The sequence below is a fragment of the Somniosus microcephalus genome, chromosome 23 (genome assembly GCF_052327205.1).
Source record: "Somniosus microcephalus isolate GS21.2 chromosome 23, FLI_Smic_1.0, whole genome shotgun sequence".
NCBI lineage: Eukaryota > Metazoa > Chordata > Chondrichthyes > Squaliformes > Somniosidae > Somniosus > Somniosus microcephalus.
The window spans coordinates 56,832,471-56,854,384 of NC_141009.1; the positions used below are offsets into that span (position 1 = coordinate 56,832,471).

Consider the following 21,914-nt stretch of genomic DNA (forward strand, 5'->3'; position numbering starts at 1 on the left):
GAGTCCCTTCCCCTCAACAGGATTTGTACCTTCTGAAAGGACAAGACAGCAGCGCTCGTGGTAAAGGCAAGGTTTTTTTGATGTCGGGATACAAAGGATGGGCTCCGGTCAGCGCAGATTGGCAAATACTACATTTCTCCTGTTGGTCCAACCCCTCCCCTCAGTAAAATGCAGGCAGTGTGTGTGTAGCCAGTCCCCAAGGCTTTTCCCCATGTTAAATTTCCGCGCGCAACAGTGAATGGGCCGGGGGGAACATTGTGTGGGACTCAGTAAATTCCCACCGTTCGCAGATGGTGTCCAGGTGTGGCAGGGAGCTGCACATCATCAAACCTGGCGGAGAAACTCTGCGGCCTCCAATCCTGGCCTCTTGCTCATCCCCCAACTCCTTCACTCCACCATTGGTGGCTGTGCCTTCAGTTGCCTGGACCCCAAGCTCTGGAATTCCCTCCCTAAAACACTCTGCCTCTCTCTCCTCCTTTAAAACGCTCCTTAAGACCTAACTCTTTGACCAAGCCTGTCCCAAGATCTCTTCATGCGGCTCAGTGTCAACCTTTGTTTGACAACGGTCCTGTGAAGCGCCTCAGAACATTTTACGACGTGCAAGGCGCTATATAAATACAAGTTGTTGTTGTGTATGTGCTGCCCACACAGTGAGAGAAAGAAAGAGACCAAGCTCCAAATCCACCCTTGCAATAGGAGGCACAACGACAGTGAGCCTCCACCGAGGCCAGTTGAGCATCTTGTATATTAACTATACTTGTACACAATGTTTATTTTGAAATCCAAAAAGGGAATAAGCGAAGGAAAGGATTACATCAAAAAGATTAAATCCAGGTGTGGACAGTGGGTTTTAATCACAGGCATCAGGTACACGGAGCAAGCCCAACCCTCAGCTCCTTGGTGCCGGCCGGATACAAAGTCTGTACCTTGATGGTGTTCACAATGACGCCGAGGACTGCTCTGCCACTGTACGTTTCGTCCAGGTCAAACTCTCCTCGCAACGACTGAAACACGCCGTTCATGATTTTCTTCACCTGCAAGAAGATTGGTCATCCAGCAGCTTATTACACACCGGTTTTGAGGCTGATTTTTCACAAAAATGATGGACAGAACCACTGGGAAAGTGACACTTGCCGTCATTACCAATATCACCATCGAGCACTCTCGGGTCAGGTGCAGCACAGGTTAGATTCAGAGTAAAAGGTCTCTCTACAGTGCCCCAATATGATACACAGAAGAGCACCGCTTACTACAGAGCAGTGTGAAGTTTGCTGTAGTTTCTGGGTAACAGGTTGCAAACAGTTTTGTACTAGAGATTTGCAACCACCAACAACTGGGTTGAGACTGCCCCATACTCCCTTTATGCAAGACCCTTTCATGAGAGGGGAGAGAGAAAGGAGTATAGGGGTGTTTGGGGGGGGGGGGGGGGGGGGGGGGAAGGAAAGGGGAGAAAATAATATTTTTGGAGCAACATTCTTCAGTTGCACCCATGGGACGTGCTCAGTAAACACATTAGACAGACACCTCTCCACACATCCCTTCACCAACTGAAGAAGTGAAGGGCCGGATTTGCAGATTAGAGGAACATCCCACCTTATCCGACCAAGCACCTGCAAGAACCAGATGTCTCACGCTTCCAGTTTTACGGTCACAGAATCTGCATGAAGGTGCACACTGCAAGTAATCCAGGGATAGTATCAGACAGACACGTCTATGGTGACTGCTGTACTCAGGATATCAGGTCTCTGTAAGGCAGCCAAAGTCCAGCCAATCTAGAGGATCAACATTCACCGGTAAGCTCAGTGGAGCCTTGAACGACAACATCACGGAGCGGTCAGACCTGGGTTTGCAGCCATAGTGCTCAGTCACAAAGTGTCCCAACTCTCAATGATGATAGGCCAAGCACTTCCCTCTCGGGCAGGGTTCAAGCAAAGTGACAGCAAACACTAGGCTACACTCTCACACCTCCCAGTGGCTGGCAGCATAGTACCAAAGTTCCAGGAACTTGGCTAGGATTAGTGTATGGAGAGGCAAAGGGCAGAAATACTGTTTAAAAACAAGTGACAACAAATATCTGGGTATCTGGGCTACAACACACGAGCGCCTATCACTGCTTTACTGTGATGGTTCACGCCATACCTCCTCAGCAGTGTCGCCTGAAGGCGGTGCTTCACTAGTCGCGGGGGCTCGCCGCTGCAGCTCACGGATTTGCCCGTCGTAGTGTTCCTTCATTGCAGCGGCTCTGCTCTGCAGGGACGAATACTGAAACACAGACACAGCACTGGAGAATGCACTTGTGCAACATCTTCATTTCCCACAAAAGCTGTCCTAGGTTGTGGGACAAACTAGCACTGGACTGCCCATTAGACACTGCGGACCCATGCCCACTAAAGGGACTGGTTTAAGACTGCTCCAGTGTCTCTTCATATCCAGAGAGATGACTTTCATCTGATCACTCAGGGCGGGATTCAATCTCGTGTCTCAGAGCAGAGGGGTTTCTACCTGATCACAGCACCCAATCATCCTATTCTCAACACTATCATGTTATTCAAGGGCCATAGCTTTATGAGCAGTTGGATTAACCATTCATCTCATTACTGGGACATTGCAAAACAACTGCTGCAATGCCTACATAACAGTCACTGCATTTCAAAAGTAATTCATGGCGCAAAGCACTTTGTGGAGTTTTGATGTGATGAGATGTTGTATAGATTAGATTATATAGTTATGCTGAACCTTTATAAAGCGCTGGTTAGGCCACAACTGGAGTATTGTGTCCAGTTCTGGCCACCACACTTTAGGAAGGATGTGAAGGCCCTTGAGAGGGTGCAGAGGAGATTTACCAGAATGGTTCTGAGGATGGGGGATCTTAGCTACAAGGACAGGTTGGAGAAGCTGGATTTGTTTTCATTAGAGCAAAGGAGGTTGAGGGGTGATTTGATAGAGGTGTACAAGATTATGACGGGTTTGGATAGGCTAGACGGGGAAAGGCTGTTCCCACTAGCTGATGGTACAAGGACTGGGGGACACAGATTTAAGGTTTTGGTCCGGGGGGGGGGGGGGGAGGAGAGATGAGGGGAAAACTTTTTTTTACGCAGCGAGTGGTGAGGACCTGGAACTTGCTGCCGACAGAAGCGGACACACAATGTTTTCATGGGGAGGCTGGATAAGCACTTGCGGGGCTACAGGGATAGAGCAGGGGAATGGGACTGACTGGATTGCTCTAAAGAGAGCTGGCACGGATTTGATGGGCCGAATGGCCTCCTTCTGTGTCGTTATGACTCTTTGACAATGACTTCTTGGTTCTCTGTACCACTCGGCCACAAATCACAACAATTTTAAGGGTGGGTGGGAGGGGGGGGGGGGGGCAGGGCAGGGTGGAGGAGGGTAAAGATCAAGAGAGGCAGAGTCTATTCCTGCTCAGTTGAGCACCATTACAGTGCACACACTGCTGGCAACTGTGCTGCCTAGTCTAGTGGTGAAGGTGCTCACTCATTCTCCAAGTGCTTTGATATGGTCATCCAATCACCACCATCAGTTACACAGTATTTACAGCAAACAGGCCATTCAGCCCAACAGGTCCATGCCTGTGCTTAGGCTCCACACGAGCCTCCTCCCACACTTCATCTCACCCCATCAATATATCCTTCTATTTCCTTCTCCCTCATGTACTTAGCAAGCCTCCCCTTAATTGCATCTATATTCACCTCAACCACTCCATATGGTAACAAGTTCCACATTCGCACCACTCTGAGTAAAGAAGTTGCTCCTGATTGGATTCATCAGTGACTACCTTAAATTTATGGCCCCTAGTTTTGGACTCCTCTACAAGTGGAAACATCTTCTCTATGTCTACCCTATCAAACCCCTTCATAATATTAAAGACCTCCATCAGGTCAGCTCTCCGTTGTTGGGGGACTGGTAGTGTGACAAATCTGAGGGTTACCTCAACCCTCCAGCCACTGTGCGGAGTTTGAAGTGGTGCACGGGACTGAGATGCGGCCTTTCCCACACGCTTTCAAGCATAGGTTTACATTCAAGTACTTTCATATTGTCTAAACACAATCAATGGTAAACGAGGAGTGTGTCGAACCTGGAACTGGATACATTCCAAAAAGGGTTTGTGCCCCGAAATAAACACTTCATACAATCTTATGAAGTAAAATCATCTATGGAGTTTTAGGGCTCGGTGACTTTAGCCCTGGTTTCCAATGGCCTGTAACAGAGGAATGTTCTCACTCCAAGTAGGTAACCCATTCAATTCAACAGGGTAACTATCTCCATTCAGCACAGCGATGAACTAATTACAGCCCTAGTTATTTCCTCACAGTAAGCAGCTGCCCTGACCCTCCTGATGCACACAGACTTCAAAAATCAATTGCCATCAACTCATTCCTTATTATGGAAATCCAGTCTGAACATGAGTGTTACTGGAACTTGAGACTGATTAATTCCAAGCCACATTTCAGTGCTGAGGAGTCAGTAGTAATGTACCGAGAGCACAAGTTGTAAACAAGGGACTCTGGAAAGTCAGGTTTATTTTCAGCAAAAAAAAACTATAAACTACAGTAACATGCCCCAGTACTCCAAATACTGTACCCAAAACTCCAACCCACCCACCCTGGTGAACAGTCTGCAGCTCATCAGATTGAACTGCTAATCTGATAGTTAGGATTGGTGTCCTATCGCCCCGCTCCAAAGTCACTACAACTGCTGCCTGTGAAGCTCAGGGAATTAAGGGGTCAGCCGTGGTTCAGTGGGTAACACCCTCAGCTCGGAGGCAGAAGGTTGTGGGTTCAATTCCCACTCCAGAGCCTGGAGCATTTAGAGTGACACTCCAGTGCAGTGCTGCACTGTCGAAGGTGCCGTCTATCGGATAAAACTTTAAACCAAGGTCCCGTCTGCCCACTTGGGTGGACGTAAAAGGTCCCACAATACAATTTGAAGAGCAGGATAGTTCTCCCTGGTGTCCCTCAACCAAAAGCATTAAAAAAGATACAGGAAACTTTGTGCTATCCGGCACCGAGCTGTTGCCGTCCCATCAAAACTGCCGGACAAACCAGCGCTAATGTTGAAACATACGGAGATTTTGAGCTCCGTATCTGGCAACAAACCCTGTTGCTTAGCAACAGCTTTTAAACAGTCGGCCGTACCTTGCAAGCGTCTCTGTAGCTTAGCAACAGCTTCAGCGAGACCTTGCAGAGCCTGACTGGTGGAAAAAAAAGCAACGAAAAGAAAAAAAACCTAACGAAACGGCTCCTGATTTTTGCCGGTGGCTCGAGCATTCCGGACAGTTAACCTCCGGATAAACCAAAGCTTCCTGTAGTTTGGTCACTTATCTCATTGCTGTTTGAGAGCTTGCTATGCACAAATTGGCTGCTGCATTTCCCTACATTACAACGGTGACTACACTTCAAAAAGTACTCCATTGGCTGTGAAACGCTTTGGAACGTCCAGAGAACGTGAAAGGCGCTATATAAATGCAAGTTCTATCTTTTGCTCTTTAACCACTTTGTATCCCCTTGCAGACCAATCACACAACCCCCCACCACCACAGGGCTTCTTGCACAGTTGAATACCTGAACAATTTTGACATGGCAAGGTGCTATGTAAGTGCAAGCATCATTACCCGCTCCTTCAGTGCCTGCAGCTCATCTGCCTGTTCCTGGAGGGACGAGAGCTTCTCTTCCTCCATGTCACGAGACTGCTTCAACGTAGCCAACTGGAGAACAGCAGAAAGAATCACAATGTGAAAAAACAGCAGCATTTTAGATGTAGACACATATCCATCACCCTCTTCCAACCCCACTGCCCAACACAGTTACAGCAAACTCTCGATTTACCAGCACCTAAATAACCGGAAATCTCTTAACCGGCAAAATTCAAGAGTAGGTTCAGGGAAGTTTTGCTTCATATTAGTGGCCGTTCCTGGATTTGTGGCTGTGCAATCGGGGTTCCTGCACTTGTTGGTAAGCAACAGGGATGCTTGGTCTGTGGCCGGGGTTCCTGCAGCTGTTGCTAAGCATCAGGGAAGCCTGGATTTGTTGCTGTGTACGGAGCTCTTGTACCTTTTAAACTATACCTCTCTGTAATCCGGACTTTTTGATAAACCGGCACCACGCCGGTCCCGGATAAAAAAGTTTCCTGTACATAGATTTTACAGCACAGATCCTGGCCATTCGGCCCAACTGGTCTCTGCTGGTGTTTATGCTCCACACGAGCCTCCTCCCATATACTTCAGCTCACCCCATCACCATATCCTTCTTTTCCTAGCTTCCTCGTGTGCTTATCTAGCTTCCCCTTAAATGCATCTATGCAATTTGCCTCAACTACTCCTTGTGGTAGCAAGTTCCACATTCTAACCACTCTCTGGGTAAAGAAGTTTCTCCTGAATTCCTTATTAGATTTATCAGTGACTATCTAATATTTATGGCCCCTAGTTTTGGACTCCCCCGCAAGTGGAAATATCTTCTCCAAGTCTACCCCATCAAACCAGTTCATAATTTTAAAGGCCTCTATCAGGTTACCCTCTCAGCCTTAAAGAAAAGAACCCCTGTTCAGTCTTTCCTGATAAATATATCCTTGCAGTTCCGGTATCATCCTTGCAATTTTTTTGCACCCTCTTAAGTGCCTCTATATCTTTTTTGTAATATGGAGACCAGAACTGTGCAGTCACACACTAAACAGCCCACCCTACACAAAGCCTCCTCACATACACAGCCACCAACGTTCCCTCCGAGCTGCGCAGCCCGGGACCCGCTTTTCCAATGTGTACTTTCACGCATGTGCAAAACGTTGAGTGGGCCGCGCAGCCTACTATGGAACACTGAGCCACCTGCAACGGTGCCCCCCCACCACCCCCACACTGGACAACTCCAGCGTATAACGACCAGGCGATGACAGGATCAGGCTTGGCTGTGACGCCAACATTCACTGTCTAGGTTTAGATGAACAATGGCTGCTCCTGCCTGTGTGTCGGCTGTGGCTCAGTCGGTAGCACTCTCGCCTCTGTGCCAGAAGGTCGTGGGTTCAGTCCCACTCTGGAAACTTGAGCGCATAATATAAGCCGACACTCCGGTGCTGTACTGCGGGAGTGCTGCACTGTCTGAGGTGCCATCTTTTGGATGAGACATTAAACTGAGGCCCTGTCTGCCCTTTCAGGTGAACGCGAACGATCCCATGGCACTATTTTGCAGAGCAGGGGAGTTATTCCCGGTGTCCTGACCAATATTTATCCCTCAACCAACATCACTAAAACTGATTTGCTGGTCATTATCACATTGCTGTTTGTAGGATCTTGCTATGCACAAATTGGCTGCCGCGTTTCTGACATTACGGCAGTACTTCATTGGCTGTAAAGTGCTTTGGAACACCCAGAGGTTGAGAAAGGCAAGTTCTGTCTACCTTTCTTGATGTTGACAAAAGGCTGCTGGCATCTGTGGAGCATGGCCACATTAGGCAGCTTCAAGAGAGGGGAGAATTTCTTTGAGGGGGTTTGGAAGAGGGAAACAAAAGGAGAATAAAACAAAAAATGCATCAGCACAACCAAGTAGCACAGTGTGCCAGAGAGGTAGAACACAGGTTCCTGCTCATTCTACAAACTACAATTCCAGGAGAGAAAGGATTGTTGGGCAGGTAATTGCAGACTGCACTGATGGGCTCCCTAACAGCTGGTCACAGCAGCAAATATACTATACTATTTGCTGGCTGAGGAACGATACAGACCATTGCATACAGGCTGGTTCGGGAGGCATAAGAGAACATTTCCTCCTCTTTTGGAGGAAAAATTAAAACGAAGACAAGATTCCTCTGGTGTTGCACCAGTTCATTGGACAAGTCCCCGTACACTTGAACAGACACACTAAAAATCACCGGGTCCTGCACGAGTTCCAAATGTCCCATCCCTACAGGCACACCACCCCCCCCCCACCTGCCCGTCCCAACCCTAAAAGCACCTCCCTCCACCCCTACAGACACCACGCCCCTACCTGCCCATCCCAACCCTAAAAGCACCTCCCTCCACCCACCACCTGCCCATCCCAACCCTAAAAGCACCTCTCTCCATCCAGACAGGCGCCTCCCTCCCCCCACCCCCCCCCGTCCCTACAGGCACCACCCCCCACCTGCCTCCCCCATCCCAACAGACACCCACCTTCGCCTCCAGCTGGGAGACCCTATGCTGCTGAGATTCCCGCTGTTCACAGATTTCTCGATATTGCTGGCTGTGCTGCTCCTTGGCCAATGCCAGCATTCGGTCGCACTTGGCCTGCCACTGTGACTCCAGCTCTGCCTGCATCACTGAAATCTGGGAAAAAAGCACAAGGGAAGCTATTTCAACAAGGCTCCAGTTTTAAATTCAGAGTAGATTCAGTGACATGGTATGCATGAATAAAGCACATATGCACAGCGCTACACAGCCACTGGCATCCAGACCATGGTACAGGTGCACACAAGATACAGATGAAGACATGCAATTTATTTATTTAAATATGAGTAAAAACATAGGGTTCCAAGCACAATAACACATCTAAAAGTGGGACTTATTAAATTGTGGGTCATGCAAGACAATACATTTACATCCCTATAGATAGAACCAGACAGTTCGCAACCTTGGTGTCCTGTCTGACTGAACTGTGCTTCCGACCCCATATCTGTTCCATCACCAAGACTGCCTACGTCCCCCTCCGTAACATCGTTGTCTCCGCTCCTGCCTCAGCTTATCTGCTGCCGAAACCCTCATCCATGCCTTTGTTACCTCTAGATGCCACTATTCCAATGCTTTCCTGGCCGGCCTCCCACCTTGCACCCTCCCTAAACTTCAGCTCATCTAAAACTCTGCTGCCCATGTCCTAATTCACGCCAAGTCCCGTTCACCCATCATCCCTGTGCTCGCTGACCTACAGCTCCCGATCCGCCAACTCCTCTTAAAATTCTCATCCTTGTTTTCATATCCCTCCATGGCCTCTCCTCTCCTCATCTCTGTAACCCTCCTAGATCTCTCTGCTCCTCCAATTCTGGCCTCCACCACCCAGATTTTCCTTGTTTCACCATTGGCAGCCGTGGCTTCAGCTGCCTAGGCCCGAAGCTCTGGAATTCCCTCCCTAAACCTCTATGCCTCGCTCTCTCTCCTCCTTTAAGATGCTCCTTAAAACCTACTTCTTTGACCAAGCTTTTGGTCACCCGTCCAAACATGTGGCTCGGTGTCAACTTTTGTTTGACAACACTCCTGTGAAGTGCTTGGGACGTTTTACTACATTAAAAGGCTCTATATAAATGCAAGCTGCTGTAGATAGAGCAGCTCTACTTTGTATTGCATTTGTTAGGGTGGAGAGGGAAGAAGGAAATGTATGGGATATCAGGAATATTAGTCATTGCAATTAGTTGTTGTATTAGCTGTAAAATACAGTGTGTCTTTTAATTATCTAAATTTATTTTCTTAAACATCTTTCAATAAGGGTTGCCGGACATTATGGTATGGCCATAGAAACTAGATATTGCTGAACCATGGCTCTCAGCACCGGCCATTATTGTGCAATAACACGAGGCAGGGAGCCACGATTTGGCAGCAGTTAGTCACATTTCCCAGCCTAGCTGGGGTTTATGGAGAAACGGCTGGAGACTGACAGGGCAGCTATCAGTTTTCTATCTACCTGGATGGGCCAGGATGGAACAAGTGGCCTTCCCTCATCTAAGTCCATCTTGCAATCAGGAGAACATCTGTCTCATAAGAACATAAGTAGGAGCAGGAGTAGGCCATACGGCCCCTCGGGCCTGCTCCGCCATTCAATAGGATCATGGCTGATCCGAATCTAGACTCACGTCCACTTCCCTGCCCTCTCCCCGTAACCCCTAATTCCCTTATCTGCTAGGACAATGTCTATCTCCATTTTAAATTTATTTAATGTTGCAGCTTCCACAGCTCTCTGGGGTAGCAAGTTCCATAGATTTACTACCCTCTGAGTGAAGAAGTGTCTCCTCATCTCAGTTTTGAAAGGGCAGCCCCTTATTCTAAGATTATGCCCCCTAGTTCTAATCTCACCCATCAGTGGAAACATCCTCACCGCACCCACCCGATCAAGCCCCCTCACAATCTTATATGTTTCAATAAGATCGCCTCTCATTCTTCTGAACTCCAATGAGTAGAGGCCCAACCTACTCAACCTTTCCTCATACGTCAACCCCCTCATCTCTGGAATCAACCGAGTGAACCTTCTCTGAACCGCCTCGAGAGCAAGTATATCTTTTCTTAAATATGGAAACCAAAACTCGTAGTAGACTTGTTTGGGGAAAAAAAATTGCTTTGCAGCCATAAAACGTTGGAGGATGAGGTAATGTCTGGGTTTTACCCAGTGATTGTTAAATAAAAAAGCAGTTTTGCAGTGTGTGCTCATAGACTCTGATGAGAGCACAAACCTCTGCATTGCCCCTCTGTAACTGATCACAACAAGGCACGAGCATGTGGTGACGTGCCCTCCCGCTGTCTGCACATTTCAATCTCCCGTTCAGCCCAGAGATCAGAAACTGGTGGTGGAGCAGTAGATCGGAGGGGCTGAACCCAGCCTGTGGTATGGAAGCGAGTGAGTGAGTGGCCCACTCTCAGCCGCGGCGTTGCGGGGTCAGTCCCTTTACCTGCTCTGCTGTGGCCTGGTCGGTCGATGTTCGGGTTTTCTTCAGCAACGACCGCATGTTTTCCAGCTCCACCTCGTATGATTTCCGAATTTCGTCCATCTCCTCCTCTGCTCGCTGTCGTTCCGTTGCTGCTTTCCTCTTCCTCTCCGCTAAACTCTGAACACAGAAGACTCAATGACCACAAGGTCCTCCTAAAGCTGCCGAGATCGTATAATTTCTCTCCTCCTACTCCCACCCTCCCCATCTTGATTTTTTACACTTTTCCTTGCCTTGGTATTGAAATATCTTGGAAAACTGATTTAAGAAAATTTACTTTTTCAGCTTTATAATCCAAGCTTGTTATTCACTGGCTTTGGAAAATAAATTGAACAAAACGTCTGCATCAGGTGAATTTAATTCTCTCTCCCTCCCACTACATGCATTTTCTTCCCCTTTTTGACTCTTTTTTCCCCCCCCCCCAACCTCCCCAAATAAATCAGGGGCAACTTGTTCTCAAGCTTCAACACATTACAACAATCACTACACTTCAGAAAAGTACTTCATAGGATGTCGCAAAGGGCTTTACATCCGGAGGTTGTCGCAAAGGGCTTTACATCCTGAGGTTGTCACAAAGGGCTTTACATCCTGAGGTTGTCACAAAGGGCTTTACATCCTGAGGTTGTCACAAAGGGCTTTACATCCTGAGGTTGTGAAAGGAGCGGTAGAAATGCAAGTCTTTCTTTTTTAAAACCAGCCACCCAGACAAGAACAGCTTGGAGAAGGTGGCAGCTCACCCCAGTTCTCCTGGAGGGGTAGCTGGCCTCCTGTCTACATCAGGCAGGGTCACCAGGAATGCATGGGTACAAAGCTGCATTTCAACATCCCGTGGCACAGCCCACTGCAACAACAACATGTTGCACGCTCTCCGTCAGATAGACAGCATCGTCACAATTAAAGCAGCATTCTGGATCAATCACAGCTGTAACCACTAAGATCTACCCCACTTAATCACCTCTCCCGATCTACCTTTTCCAGATTCTCCTTCTCGGCTCGCAGGTCCACGAGCTCCTCCTCCATGCTGGCAACCTTCACCTCCAGCTGCTTGCGGCTTTGTTTCTCTGCTTTGCACCGAGTCTGAGTGCGTTCCGTCACCTCTTGCAGCTCTGAGAGAGAGACACGAGCAGGTTACTGGTGAACAAAATCAGCTACCCAGCATCTACCCAAACTAGACACAACTCTCTCCTCCTGCGGAGACAGCCAGTCATAGGCTTAATATGCCATGGACTCGTTGCAACCGCCATGTCTGCCCAACCATACTCCACCCCAGACTGAGCTGCACCACGGGCAAACCTATAGGGCTAACATCTCAAGAGTGGTAGGACACAGTCAGTCGCCAATCATCAGAATTCCCAATCTCAGCTATGGCGACGCTGAAGTGTGCCAACCAGTTTCACTTGTGGTGCAGCAGGTTGACCACCAGGATACTGCAGTGGTAAAGCAATAGCTTGGACATAGTTGTTTCTGACCATGATTCCTGTGTAGTCTCCACCCAAGCTTAGCAAGGTTGATAGGAGAAACAGAAGCAAATGTCAAGTGCTGCCTAAGCATGAGGGAATAGAAATAAAGACATGGCTGTCCATGTTGTCCCAGGCACCCGAGCTCATGAGGGACAAGGAGCAGGAAGCTTGCTGATCTGCTCATGCTGTAAAAGTGCGATCATATAACACAGGAGCCAGTCTGCCCATCGTACTTGTGCTGGCTCTTTGAAGAACTATTCAATTAGTCCCATTCCCCTGCTCTTTCCCCAATAGCCTTGCAAATGTTTCCTTTTCAAGTATATATCCAATTCACTTTTGAAAGTTACTATTGAACCTACTTTCACCATCCTTTCAGGCAGCGCGTTCCAGATTATAACTTGCTGCATTAAAAAAAAAATCCTCATCTCCCCTCTGGTTCTTTTGCCAATTATCTTAAATCTGTGTCCTCTGGTTTCCGACCTTCCCATCAGTGGAAACAGTTTCTCCCCATCTACTCTTTCAAAACCCTTCATAATTATGAACACCTCAATTGAATCGCCTCTGCTCTAAGGAGAGCAATCCCAGCTTCTCCAGTCTCTCCACATAACTGAAGTCCCTTATCCCTGGTATCATTCTGGTAAATCTCTTCTGCACCCGCTCCAAGACCTTGACACCCTTCCTAAAGTGTGGTGCCCAGAATTGGACACAATACCGAGGCCTTACCAGTGATTTCACAGAAATCACAGAAACCTCACAGTGCAGATAGAGGCCATTTCGGCCCATCGAGCCTGCACCGACACATATCCCACCCAATCCCCGTAACCCCTACACCGACACATATCCCACCCTATCCCCGTAACCCCACATATTTAATCCCCTTAACACGAAGGGTCAATTTTTATCATAGCCAATCAACCTAACCCGCACATCTTTGGACTGTGGGAGGAAACCGGAGCACCCGGAGAAAACCCACGCAAACACGGGGAGAATGTGCAAACTCCACACAGACAGTCGCCCGAGGCCGGATCGAACCCGGGTCCCTGGCGCTGTGAGGCAACAGTGCTAACCACTATGCCACCATGCTGCCCATAAAGATTTATAAAGACTTAGCTCTACTCTATGCCACTATTTATAAAGCCCAGGATCCCATACGCTTTTTTTTTAATAAAAACAGCATTCTCAACTTGCCCTGCCACCTTGAGATTTCTGTACGTACACCCCCAGGTCTCTTCCCTACTACTGGATTTGTACCCCAAGGATTTCTGAGCCATCCCGTGTACCTGTTAACTGGACTTCCACATTGTTGAGCCGCAGCCCTTGACCCTCCGCCTCCTGCAGTGCTGACGCGAGCTGGCTGCGTAGCGTCATCTCCTGCTTCTGGTGGGCTGTGAGCTCCAGCTGCAGCTTGGCGACCTGGCTGGTGGCCGCTGCTAGTTCCTCCGTCACCTTCACCTGAGTCACAATGGGAAAAAAAAAATGGGACTTTTACTTCAGCTGTCTCGACATTTGGCTAGAGAGCACCAGCAACGCAACAGACTGAGCAACCTGGCAAATGCAGAAAAATCAACAGACAACGAGGCTGATCACAGGGAGAGCATCTGAAAGAGACACCACGTTACCTGAACACTGCAATACAGTGACTGTAACTCACCAAACATTCGAGATTTAATACAGCAGGCACCAATTCCACACTTGCCTGCACAATCCAATGTCATAAGTGTTCTATATCAGTCAAATTTTTATGTTAAAATCTGTACATAAAAACTCTCTCTCTGGACACTTGGCGTTATCATGCGTCTCTCCTCTGTAGAATCAGTTCTTTATCTAGCTTATCCAATACGTTGGTGTAGTACAAGGTTTGGGCCAAACAGCAGTGAAAAACCAATCCAAAAGCAGCCAAGCATTGGAACACAGCAGTGACTAACCCTACAGCAATGCACAAATGCACTCCCGCATTGGAACACAGGAAACAGGAGTAAGCCATTCAATCCCTCGAGCCAGTTTCACCATTCAACTAGAACATGGCGGGTCTGTATTTTAACTATTTACCCGCCATGGTTCCATATCCCTTAGTACACTTACTTACCTAACAAAAATCGATTAATCTCAGGTTTTGACATTTTCAATTTACCGAGCCTCAACTGCCTTTTTTTGGGCGGGGGTGTAGTTCCAGATTTCCACCATCTTTTGCGTGACGTGCTCTCTGACATCACTCCTAGTTGGCCTAGTTCTCATTTTAAGGTCATGCCCCCTTGTTCTAGACTCCCCCACCAGAGGAAATAGTTTCTCTCTATCTACCCCATCAACTCCTTTAATCACCTCAATTAGATCACCCCTTAATCTTCTAGTCTCAATGGAATACAAGCCTAGTCTATGTAACCTGTCCTCATCATTTAACTCGTTTAGCCCCGGTATCATTCCGGTGAGACTGCGCTGCATTGGTCGTCATTCGCCAGAATTCCCTAGATTCTAGAACGGTCCCTGTAGATTGGAAGGTAGCAAATGTAACCTCGCTGTTCAATAAAAGGGAAGAGAAAACAGGGAACTATAGGCCAGTTAGCCTGAATTCATTAATCAGTCAGTCATAACGTCACAGAAGGAGGCCATTCAGCCCATTGAGTCCGTGCCGGCTCTCTTTAGAGCAATCCAGTCAGTCCCATTCCCCGCTCTATCCCCATAGCCCTGCTAGTTTATTTCCCTCAAGTGCCTATCCAGTCTCCCCTTGAAAACATGGAGTGTCTCCACTTCCATCAGCCGCGAGTTCCAGGTCATCGCCACTCGCTGCGTAAAAAAAGTTTTTCCTCACAACCCTCCTGGATCTCTTGCCCAAAACCTTAAATCTGTGTCCCCCTAGTCCTTGTACCATTAACGAGTGGGAACAGCCTTTCCCCGTCTAGCCTACCCAAACCCATCATAATCTTGTACACCTCTATCAAATCACCCCTCAACCTCCTTTGCTCTAATGAAAACAAATCCAGCTTCTCCAACTTGTCCTTGTAGCTAAGATCCCCCATCCCCAGAACCATTCTGGTAAATCTCCTCTGCACCCTCTCAAGTGCCTTCACATCCTTCCTAAAGTGTGGTGACCAGAACTGGACGCAATACTCCAGTTGTGGCCTAACCAGCGCTTTATAAAGGTTCAGCATAACTTCTCTACTTTTGTACTCATTACCTCTATTTATGAAGCCCAAGATCCCATATGCTTTGCTAACCACTCTCTCAATATGTCCTGCCACCTTCAGGGACCTCTGCACATTAACTCCCAGGTCCCTCTGTCCCTGCACACTCTTTAAAACTGTGCCATTAAGTGTATATTGCCTCTCCCTGTTCCTTCTGTTAAAATGCATCACTTCACACTTCTTTATTAAATTCCTTCTGCCACTTGTTAGTAGGGAAAATGCTAGATTCTATTAAGAACTTGGTAACCGGGCACTTGGAAAATCACAATATGATTAAGCAGAGTCAACACGGTTTTACGAAAGGGAAATTGTGTTTGACAAATCTAGGAGAGTTTTTTGAGGGTGTAACTTGATTGGCACCCCATCCACCACCTTAAACATTCACTCCCTCCACCACCGGCGCACCGTGGCTGCAGTGTGTACCATCTATAAGATGCACTGCAGCAACTCGCCAAGGCTTCTTCGGCAGCACCTCCCAAACCCGCAACCTCTTCCACCTAGAAGGACAAGGGCAGCAGGTGCATTGGAACACCACCACCTCCAAGTTTCCCCTCCAAGTCACACACCATCCTAACTTCGAAGTATATCACCAATCCTTCATCGTCACTGGGTCAAAATCCTGGAACTCCCTCCCTAATGGCACTGTGGGAGTACCTGCACCACACGGACTGCAGCGGTTCAAGGCGGCGGCTCACCACCACCTTCTCAAGGGCATTTAGGGATGGGCAATAAATGCTGGCATTGCCAGTGATGCCTGCATCCAAAAAAAATCTAGCAGGATAGATAAGGGGGAAACCAGTGGATGTAGTATATCTGGATTTTCAGAAGGCATTCAATAAAGTGCTTCACAAGATTAGGGCTCATGGGATTGGGGGTAATATTTTAGCATGGATTGAGGATTGGTCAGGTCATTTTTAAGATGGCAGGGTGTAACTAGTGGGGTACTGCAAGGATCAGTGCTTGGGCCTCAGCTATTCACAATCTATAGCAATGACTTGGATGAGGGGACCGAGTGTTCTTAGGCAGTCCCTCGGAACCGAAGATGACTTGCTTCCACATTAAAAATGAGTTCGCAGGTGACTGATGAGTCCAATGCGGGACCTACAGACTCTGTCACAGGTGGGGCAGACGGTGGTTGAAGGGGCGGGCACTCCTTGCGCTGCCTGCACTTGGCTTCCGCTTGCTCCCGGCGAGGAGACTCTAGGCCTTCCCGGATGCTTCTCCTCCACTTTGTGCAGTCTTGGGCCAGGGATTCCCAGGTGTCGGTGGGGATGTTGCACTTTTTCAAGGAGGCTTTGAGGGTGTCCTTGAAGCGTTTCCTCTGCCCACCTGGGGCTGTCTTACCGTGCCGGAGCTCCGAGTAGACCGTTTGTTTTGGGAGTCTCGTATCGGGCATGCGGACAATGTGGCCCGTCCATCGGAGCTGATTGAACGTGGTCAAAGCTTCGATGCTGGGGATGTTGGCCTGAGCGAGAACACGGACGTTGGTGCGCCTATCCTGCCAATGGATTTGCAGAATCTTGCAGAGGCAGCGTTGCTGGTACCTCTCCAGTGCTTTGAGGTGCCTGCTGTACATGGTCCATGTCTCTGAAGCATACAGGAGGGCGAGTATCACTGCTGCTCTGCAGACCATGAGCTTAGTGCCAGGTTGGAGGTCCTGGTCTTCAAACACTCTCTTCCTCAGGCGACCGAAGGCTGCACTGGCACACTGAAGGCGGTGTTGGACTTCGTTGCCGACGTCTGCCCTTGTTGACAGTAGGCTCCAGAGGTATGGAAAGTGGTCCACGTTGTCCAAGGCCTTGTCGTAGATTTTGATAATCAGGGGGCAGTACTGTGTGGCGGGGGGCAGGTTGGTAGAGGACCTTTATCTTAGAGGTTTAGTGTAAGGCCTATGCTCTCGCATGCTTCGGTGAAGGTGCGGACGAGGGTTTGGAGTTCGACCTCCGAGTGAGCGTAGACGCAAGCGTCATCTGCATACTGCAATTCGACGACAGAGGATGGGACGACCTTGGATTTGGACTGGAGTCAACGGAGGTTGAACAGTTTCCCGTTTGTTCTGTAAATTAGCTCCACTCCAGCGGGGAGCTTACGGAGGATGAGATAGAGCATTGCAGCAAAGAAGATCGAGAAGAGCGTCGGTGCGATGACACAGCCTTGCTTGGCCCCGGTTCGTACGTGAATTGGGTCTGTGGTGGAACCGTTGGTCAGGATCACGGCTTGCATGTCGTCGTGAAGCAGGCGGAGGATGGTGACAAACTTTTGAGGGCAGCCGAATTTGAGGAGGACACTCCATAATCCCTCATGGTTGACTGTGTCGAAGGCCTTTGTGAGATCAAAGGCTGTGTACAGCGGTTGCCTGCATTTCTCTTGTAATTGACATGCGGTGAAGATCATGTCCATTGTGCCCCTTAGTGGGCAGAATTCGCATTGCGACACTGGGAGGAGCTCTTCAGCCACTGGGAGAAGGCGATTGAGGAGGATTCTTGCGATGACTTTCCCTGTGGCAGACAGCAGGGAAACTCTTCTGTAATTACCACAATAGGACTCGTCACCTTTCTTGAAGATAGTCACAATTACTGCGTCTTTGAGATCCCCTGGCATGCTCTTCCAGATAAGAGAAATGAGTTCATGAATTTGCGCCAGTAGTGCTTCGCCGCCATGCTTTAGTGCTTCGGCAGGGATTCCATCTGCTCCTGAGGCCTCCTTGTTCTTCAGTTGTCGGATGGCCTTTTCAACCTCATGCCGGGCTGGGGTTGTGCTGAGATGGTGGCGGGTAGCATGCTGCGGGATGGCGTTGAGGACATTCGCGTCGAAGACAGAGTCTCGGTTAAGGGGATCTTCGAAGTGCCCCTGCCAGCGGGCACTGACTGCCTCTGTCCTTGGAAGAGTACCTATGATTGATGATATACAAAGCTAAGGAGGTGAAAAGTAAGCCTCTAGGAGGACGTAAAGAGGCTACAAAAGGGATACAGACCGGTTAAGTGATTGGGGAGGAAGATAGAGTACAATGTAGGAAGTGTGAAATTATTCACTTCGGTAGGAAGAATAGAAAAGCAGAATTTTTTTTCTTTTTTTTTTTTAAAAAAGGTGAGAACAGTAAATGTTGGGATTCAGGGGGACCTGGGTGTCCTTGTACACGAATCAAAGTTAACATGCAGAGATAGCAAGCATATAGGAAGGCAAATGGTATGTTAGCCTTCATTACAGGGGGCTTGGAATACAAGAGTAAGGAAGTCTTGCTGCAATTATACAGGGCTTTGGCGAGACCACACTTGAGTACTGTGTACAGTTTTGATCTCCTTACCCGAGGAAGGATATACCTGCCTTACGAGATGCAACAAAGGTTCACTAGATTGATTCCTGGGAGGAGAAGGCTGTCCTATGAGGAGAGATCAAGTAGAATGGGCCTATATTCTCTGGAGTTTAGAAGAATGAGAGGTGATCTCATTGAAATGTATAAAATTATTAGAAGGCTTGACAGGGTAGATGCGGAGAGGCCGTTTCCCCTGGCTGGAGAGTCTAGAACTAGGGGTCATAGTCCTAAATGGCCGAACCCTTATCCGGAGACTGAGATGAGGAGAAATTTCCTCACTCAGAGGGTTGTGAATCTTTGGAATTCTTTGCCCTAGAGGGCTGTGGATGCTCAGTCGTGGAGTATATTCAAGGCGGAGATCGATAGATTTTTGGGAACTAAGGGAATCAAGGGATATGGAGATTGGGCGGGAAAGTGGAGCTGATGGAGTTCAGCCATGATCTTAGAGTGGCGGAGCAGGCTTGAGGGGCCGTATGGCCTGCTCCTCCTACTTATGTTCTTACGTCAGCATTGTGGCTGTCCTTCCCACAGCCTTTCTCCTTACCCTGACAGGCAGCAGGTACCTCGTACCTGATGGATAGGACCAGAGTCTGCGCAACCTCCTGCGCACAGCGCAGTGAATAACCCAGCACCGACCCAAACACAGCCCAGCACACAACACAGGAAATAACTGAGCAGTGGCCCAAACACACAGCCCTGCACTGCACAACATGAATTAACCTTGAACCAACCCTGCACAACAGACCATTAAAGCCCTGAACCAACCCACCTGCACACAGCCCCGTGAATAACACAGCACCAACCCACACACAGCTCTCTACTACACAGCAGATCAGACCCAACTGGATACAACACCAAGTTCACTTGCTCATTAACTGGTTGTACCTTTGTCTAAATGTAGTCCCACAGCAGGATACAGGTAGTACCCTGCACGTATTCAGTGTCTGACATTGTCTAAAGCAGTGTTATTAACTCGGGATGCTTTCATTTACTCTCAGAACTACATCTAATTGTCACAAAATGCAATGATGTGACAGTTTCCACCCAGCTGCCACTAACACTGGCAACGTCCCCTTCACATAATTAAACATTCCAAGTCACTTTATTGGGGGGAGGGGGGGGGGGGGGGGGGGGAAAAGAGAGCCTGAAGAAGAGGACGAAGGAAGGAATTAGAGGTAAGGAACACACACTGAATAGAACCAATGTTTCACTTAAGCGAAGAATGACATTACAACCGAATCACAAGTTAAACATCGCATAAAAAATACCTCAGTAACACCACTGCAGCCACCAAGATGGCGACAAGGGCCTGACCACAGGCGCTATTCCATCAGCAAAACAACCATATGCAAATATGGCACTCCTATTCAGAGAAGGTGGGCCTCGGCATTCTTTTCTTTCTTTGCAACAAGATTATTCGAACGACTGTTGGCAATTATATATGTCGGATACCATTGGTCCAGCCGCCATACCATGTTTCAACAAATGGGCCCGACTGCACGAGCTGTAGCTCGCATCTGATGCGGTTGGACCCGCCTGTTGTTTTAGATATGGTATAACCCAGGCCAGTCTTGTATCCACTGTGTACCCGACCCTTGTACTACACACAGAGCAGTGAACCCCACATCTGACCCAGCTGGAATATCAAAGCAGACACTTGCAATTAGTTTGCACTTGCTTAGGTTAAAGCACGTCACATACCCTCAATACAGCATCAGCAATCACTTTCATTCAGGTTAAGCGTACATTTTAAACCTCCTGAAAGCAATAATCCTTGCAGTGTACATAATTCCAACACACTCGGGTGGGAGAAAGGAGAGACAGAGAGAGAATAAACCCCCCCCCCCCTTTTCAGCTAGGCTTCTGGGCAGGATTCCCCCTCCTCCCTCGGTTATTGGGCAGAACAGGAGTGTGGTTTGAAAGCTGCCTTAGATGCTGTGTGTTGCTGCTGGCTGAGATAACCAGCAATCAGATGTGGTGGAATTTGCACTGGGCTACTCCATGGATTCTGAATGCAAGCACACTCTTGCTATTCCAAGCACTTCCAAATATCAAGATTTGTTTTCAATCAACAGAGTAGAGACATGCCCCATGGTGGGTGTATATGGGATGGGGCACATACAATCTGACCTCAATAGGATAACAGGTCACAAGCCAAGAACATGAGACAACTCAAGGGTGCCCTTGCATAGTGCTTGTATACAGAGCACCAATGAGAGAGAGCCAGGATCGAATAATCAGTCCATCTCCTCAGCCACAGAATGCTGCACAGTGACAGATAACCTGGTGAGGCAGGACACTGGTCCACAATTGACACATACTCGCACACGGTTCAAATCTCAGACAGTGAGTGAAGGCAAAGTTCTTCATCAGAAGGAGTGTCAGAAAGTCAGGCACCCCACAGTCGCTCATGTGCACCTCCTACTAACTGATTATAGAGAGCCCCATAAACTTTAATGACCACATTGTGCGTACTGAGCCACACAGACTAGAACGCTGGGTGAGGACTAGGTTGGGACCTCTCCTCTCCTCTCCCCCATGCCCACATGGTTGTAATATAACCCGTGACGCTCACTGTTGAGACTAAGTGCCTGCGAAGCCAGCATGAGCCACTTTCTTCAGGAGGAGGAGTAGAAAAGCATTGGTGAATGGAGGGTGGTGAAAAAGGAAACAAAGTGGCACCAACTGCAGCTTGGGAGCAGTTCCGCTTATCCTCTTGGTTTGAGAAGGTGCAAGATCTGGGCAGCGGTCCAGGGGAAAGGTAGCATGTAAGCAAGTTTAAGCGAGACAATAATTTGAAAATGGCAAACTAAGCAGCGGATGGATTTTGCTGCTGTTATTAGGCACAAGCTGCGTTAGCAAGGAAGGTTACTTATCATTCCAGCCAAGCAGTGCTTTACCCAAAGGCCAGCCTAACCCAGAAAGGGTGGAAAATTACACTAAGCACACACAAAAAGCACAAGATGGGCTCCCTCACCTGGGCTCTTGCCAACTCCACTGGCAGTGCAAGCTGGGAAGAGAAAGTAGACTGACAGTAAAGTGCAGCACACAGTAAGTGAAGCACATGCAGAGAACAGCTGAGAGCCCAAACATAGAAGATAGGAGCAGGAGTAGGCCATTCGAGCCTGCTCCGCCATTCAACGAGATCATGGCTGATCATCCAAACCCTAGCACCCGGTCCCTACACCGACAGCCATCCCACCCAAGCCCTATCCCCGTAACCCCACGTATTTAATCCCCCCTAACATTAAGGGTCAATTTTTTTTATCATGGCCAATCAACCTAACCCGCACATCT

General features: G+C 48.4%; 1 protein-coding gene across 2 annotated transcripts in view; it reads right to left on the minus strand.

The window, feature by feature from the left end:
* The window catches only part of fkbp15a (FKBP prolyl isomerase family member 15a), an 82,723-nt gene that overhangs the window by 9,690 nt on the left and 51,119 nt on the right, over window positions 1-21,914 (minus strand). Inside the window, exons 20-27 of one of the 2 annotated variants that reach the window (XM_085965876.1) lie at window positions 21,595-21,627; window positions 13,406-13,577; window positions 11,635-11,771; window positions 10,630-10,785; window positions 8,153-8,305; window positions 5,630-5,722; window positions 2,140-2,262; window positions 927-1,034 (exon numbers count right to left, since the gene is read on the minus strand). In XM_085965876.1, the coding sequence (XP_085822002.1) occupies window positions 927-1,034; window positions 2,140-2,262; window positions 5,630-5,722; window positions 8,153-8,305; window positions 10,630-10,785; window positions 11,635-11,771; window positions 13,406-13,577; window positions 21,595-21,627 (975 nt within the window). The remainder of the gene's footprint in view (window positions 1-926; window positions 1,035-2,139; window positions 2,263-5,629; window positions 5,723-8,152; window positions 8,306-10,629; window positions 10,786-11,634; window positions 11,772-13,405; window positions 13,578-21,594; window positions 21,628-21,914) is intronic. The other variant, XM_085965877.1, reaches the window with a different exon arrangement.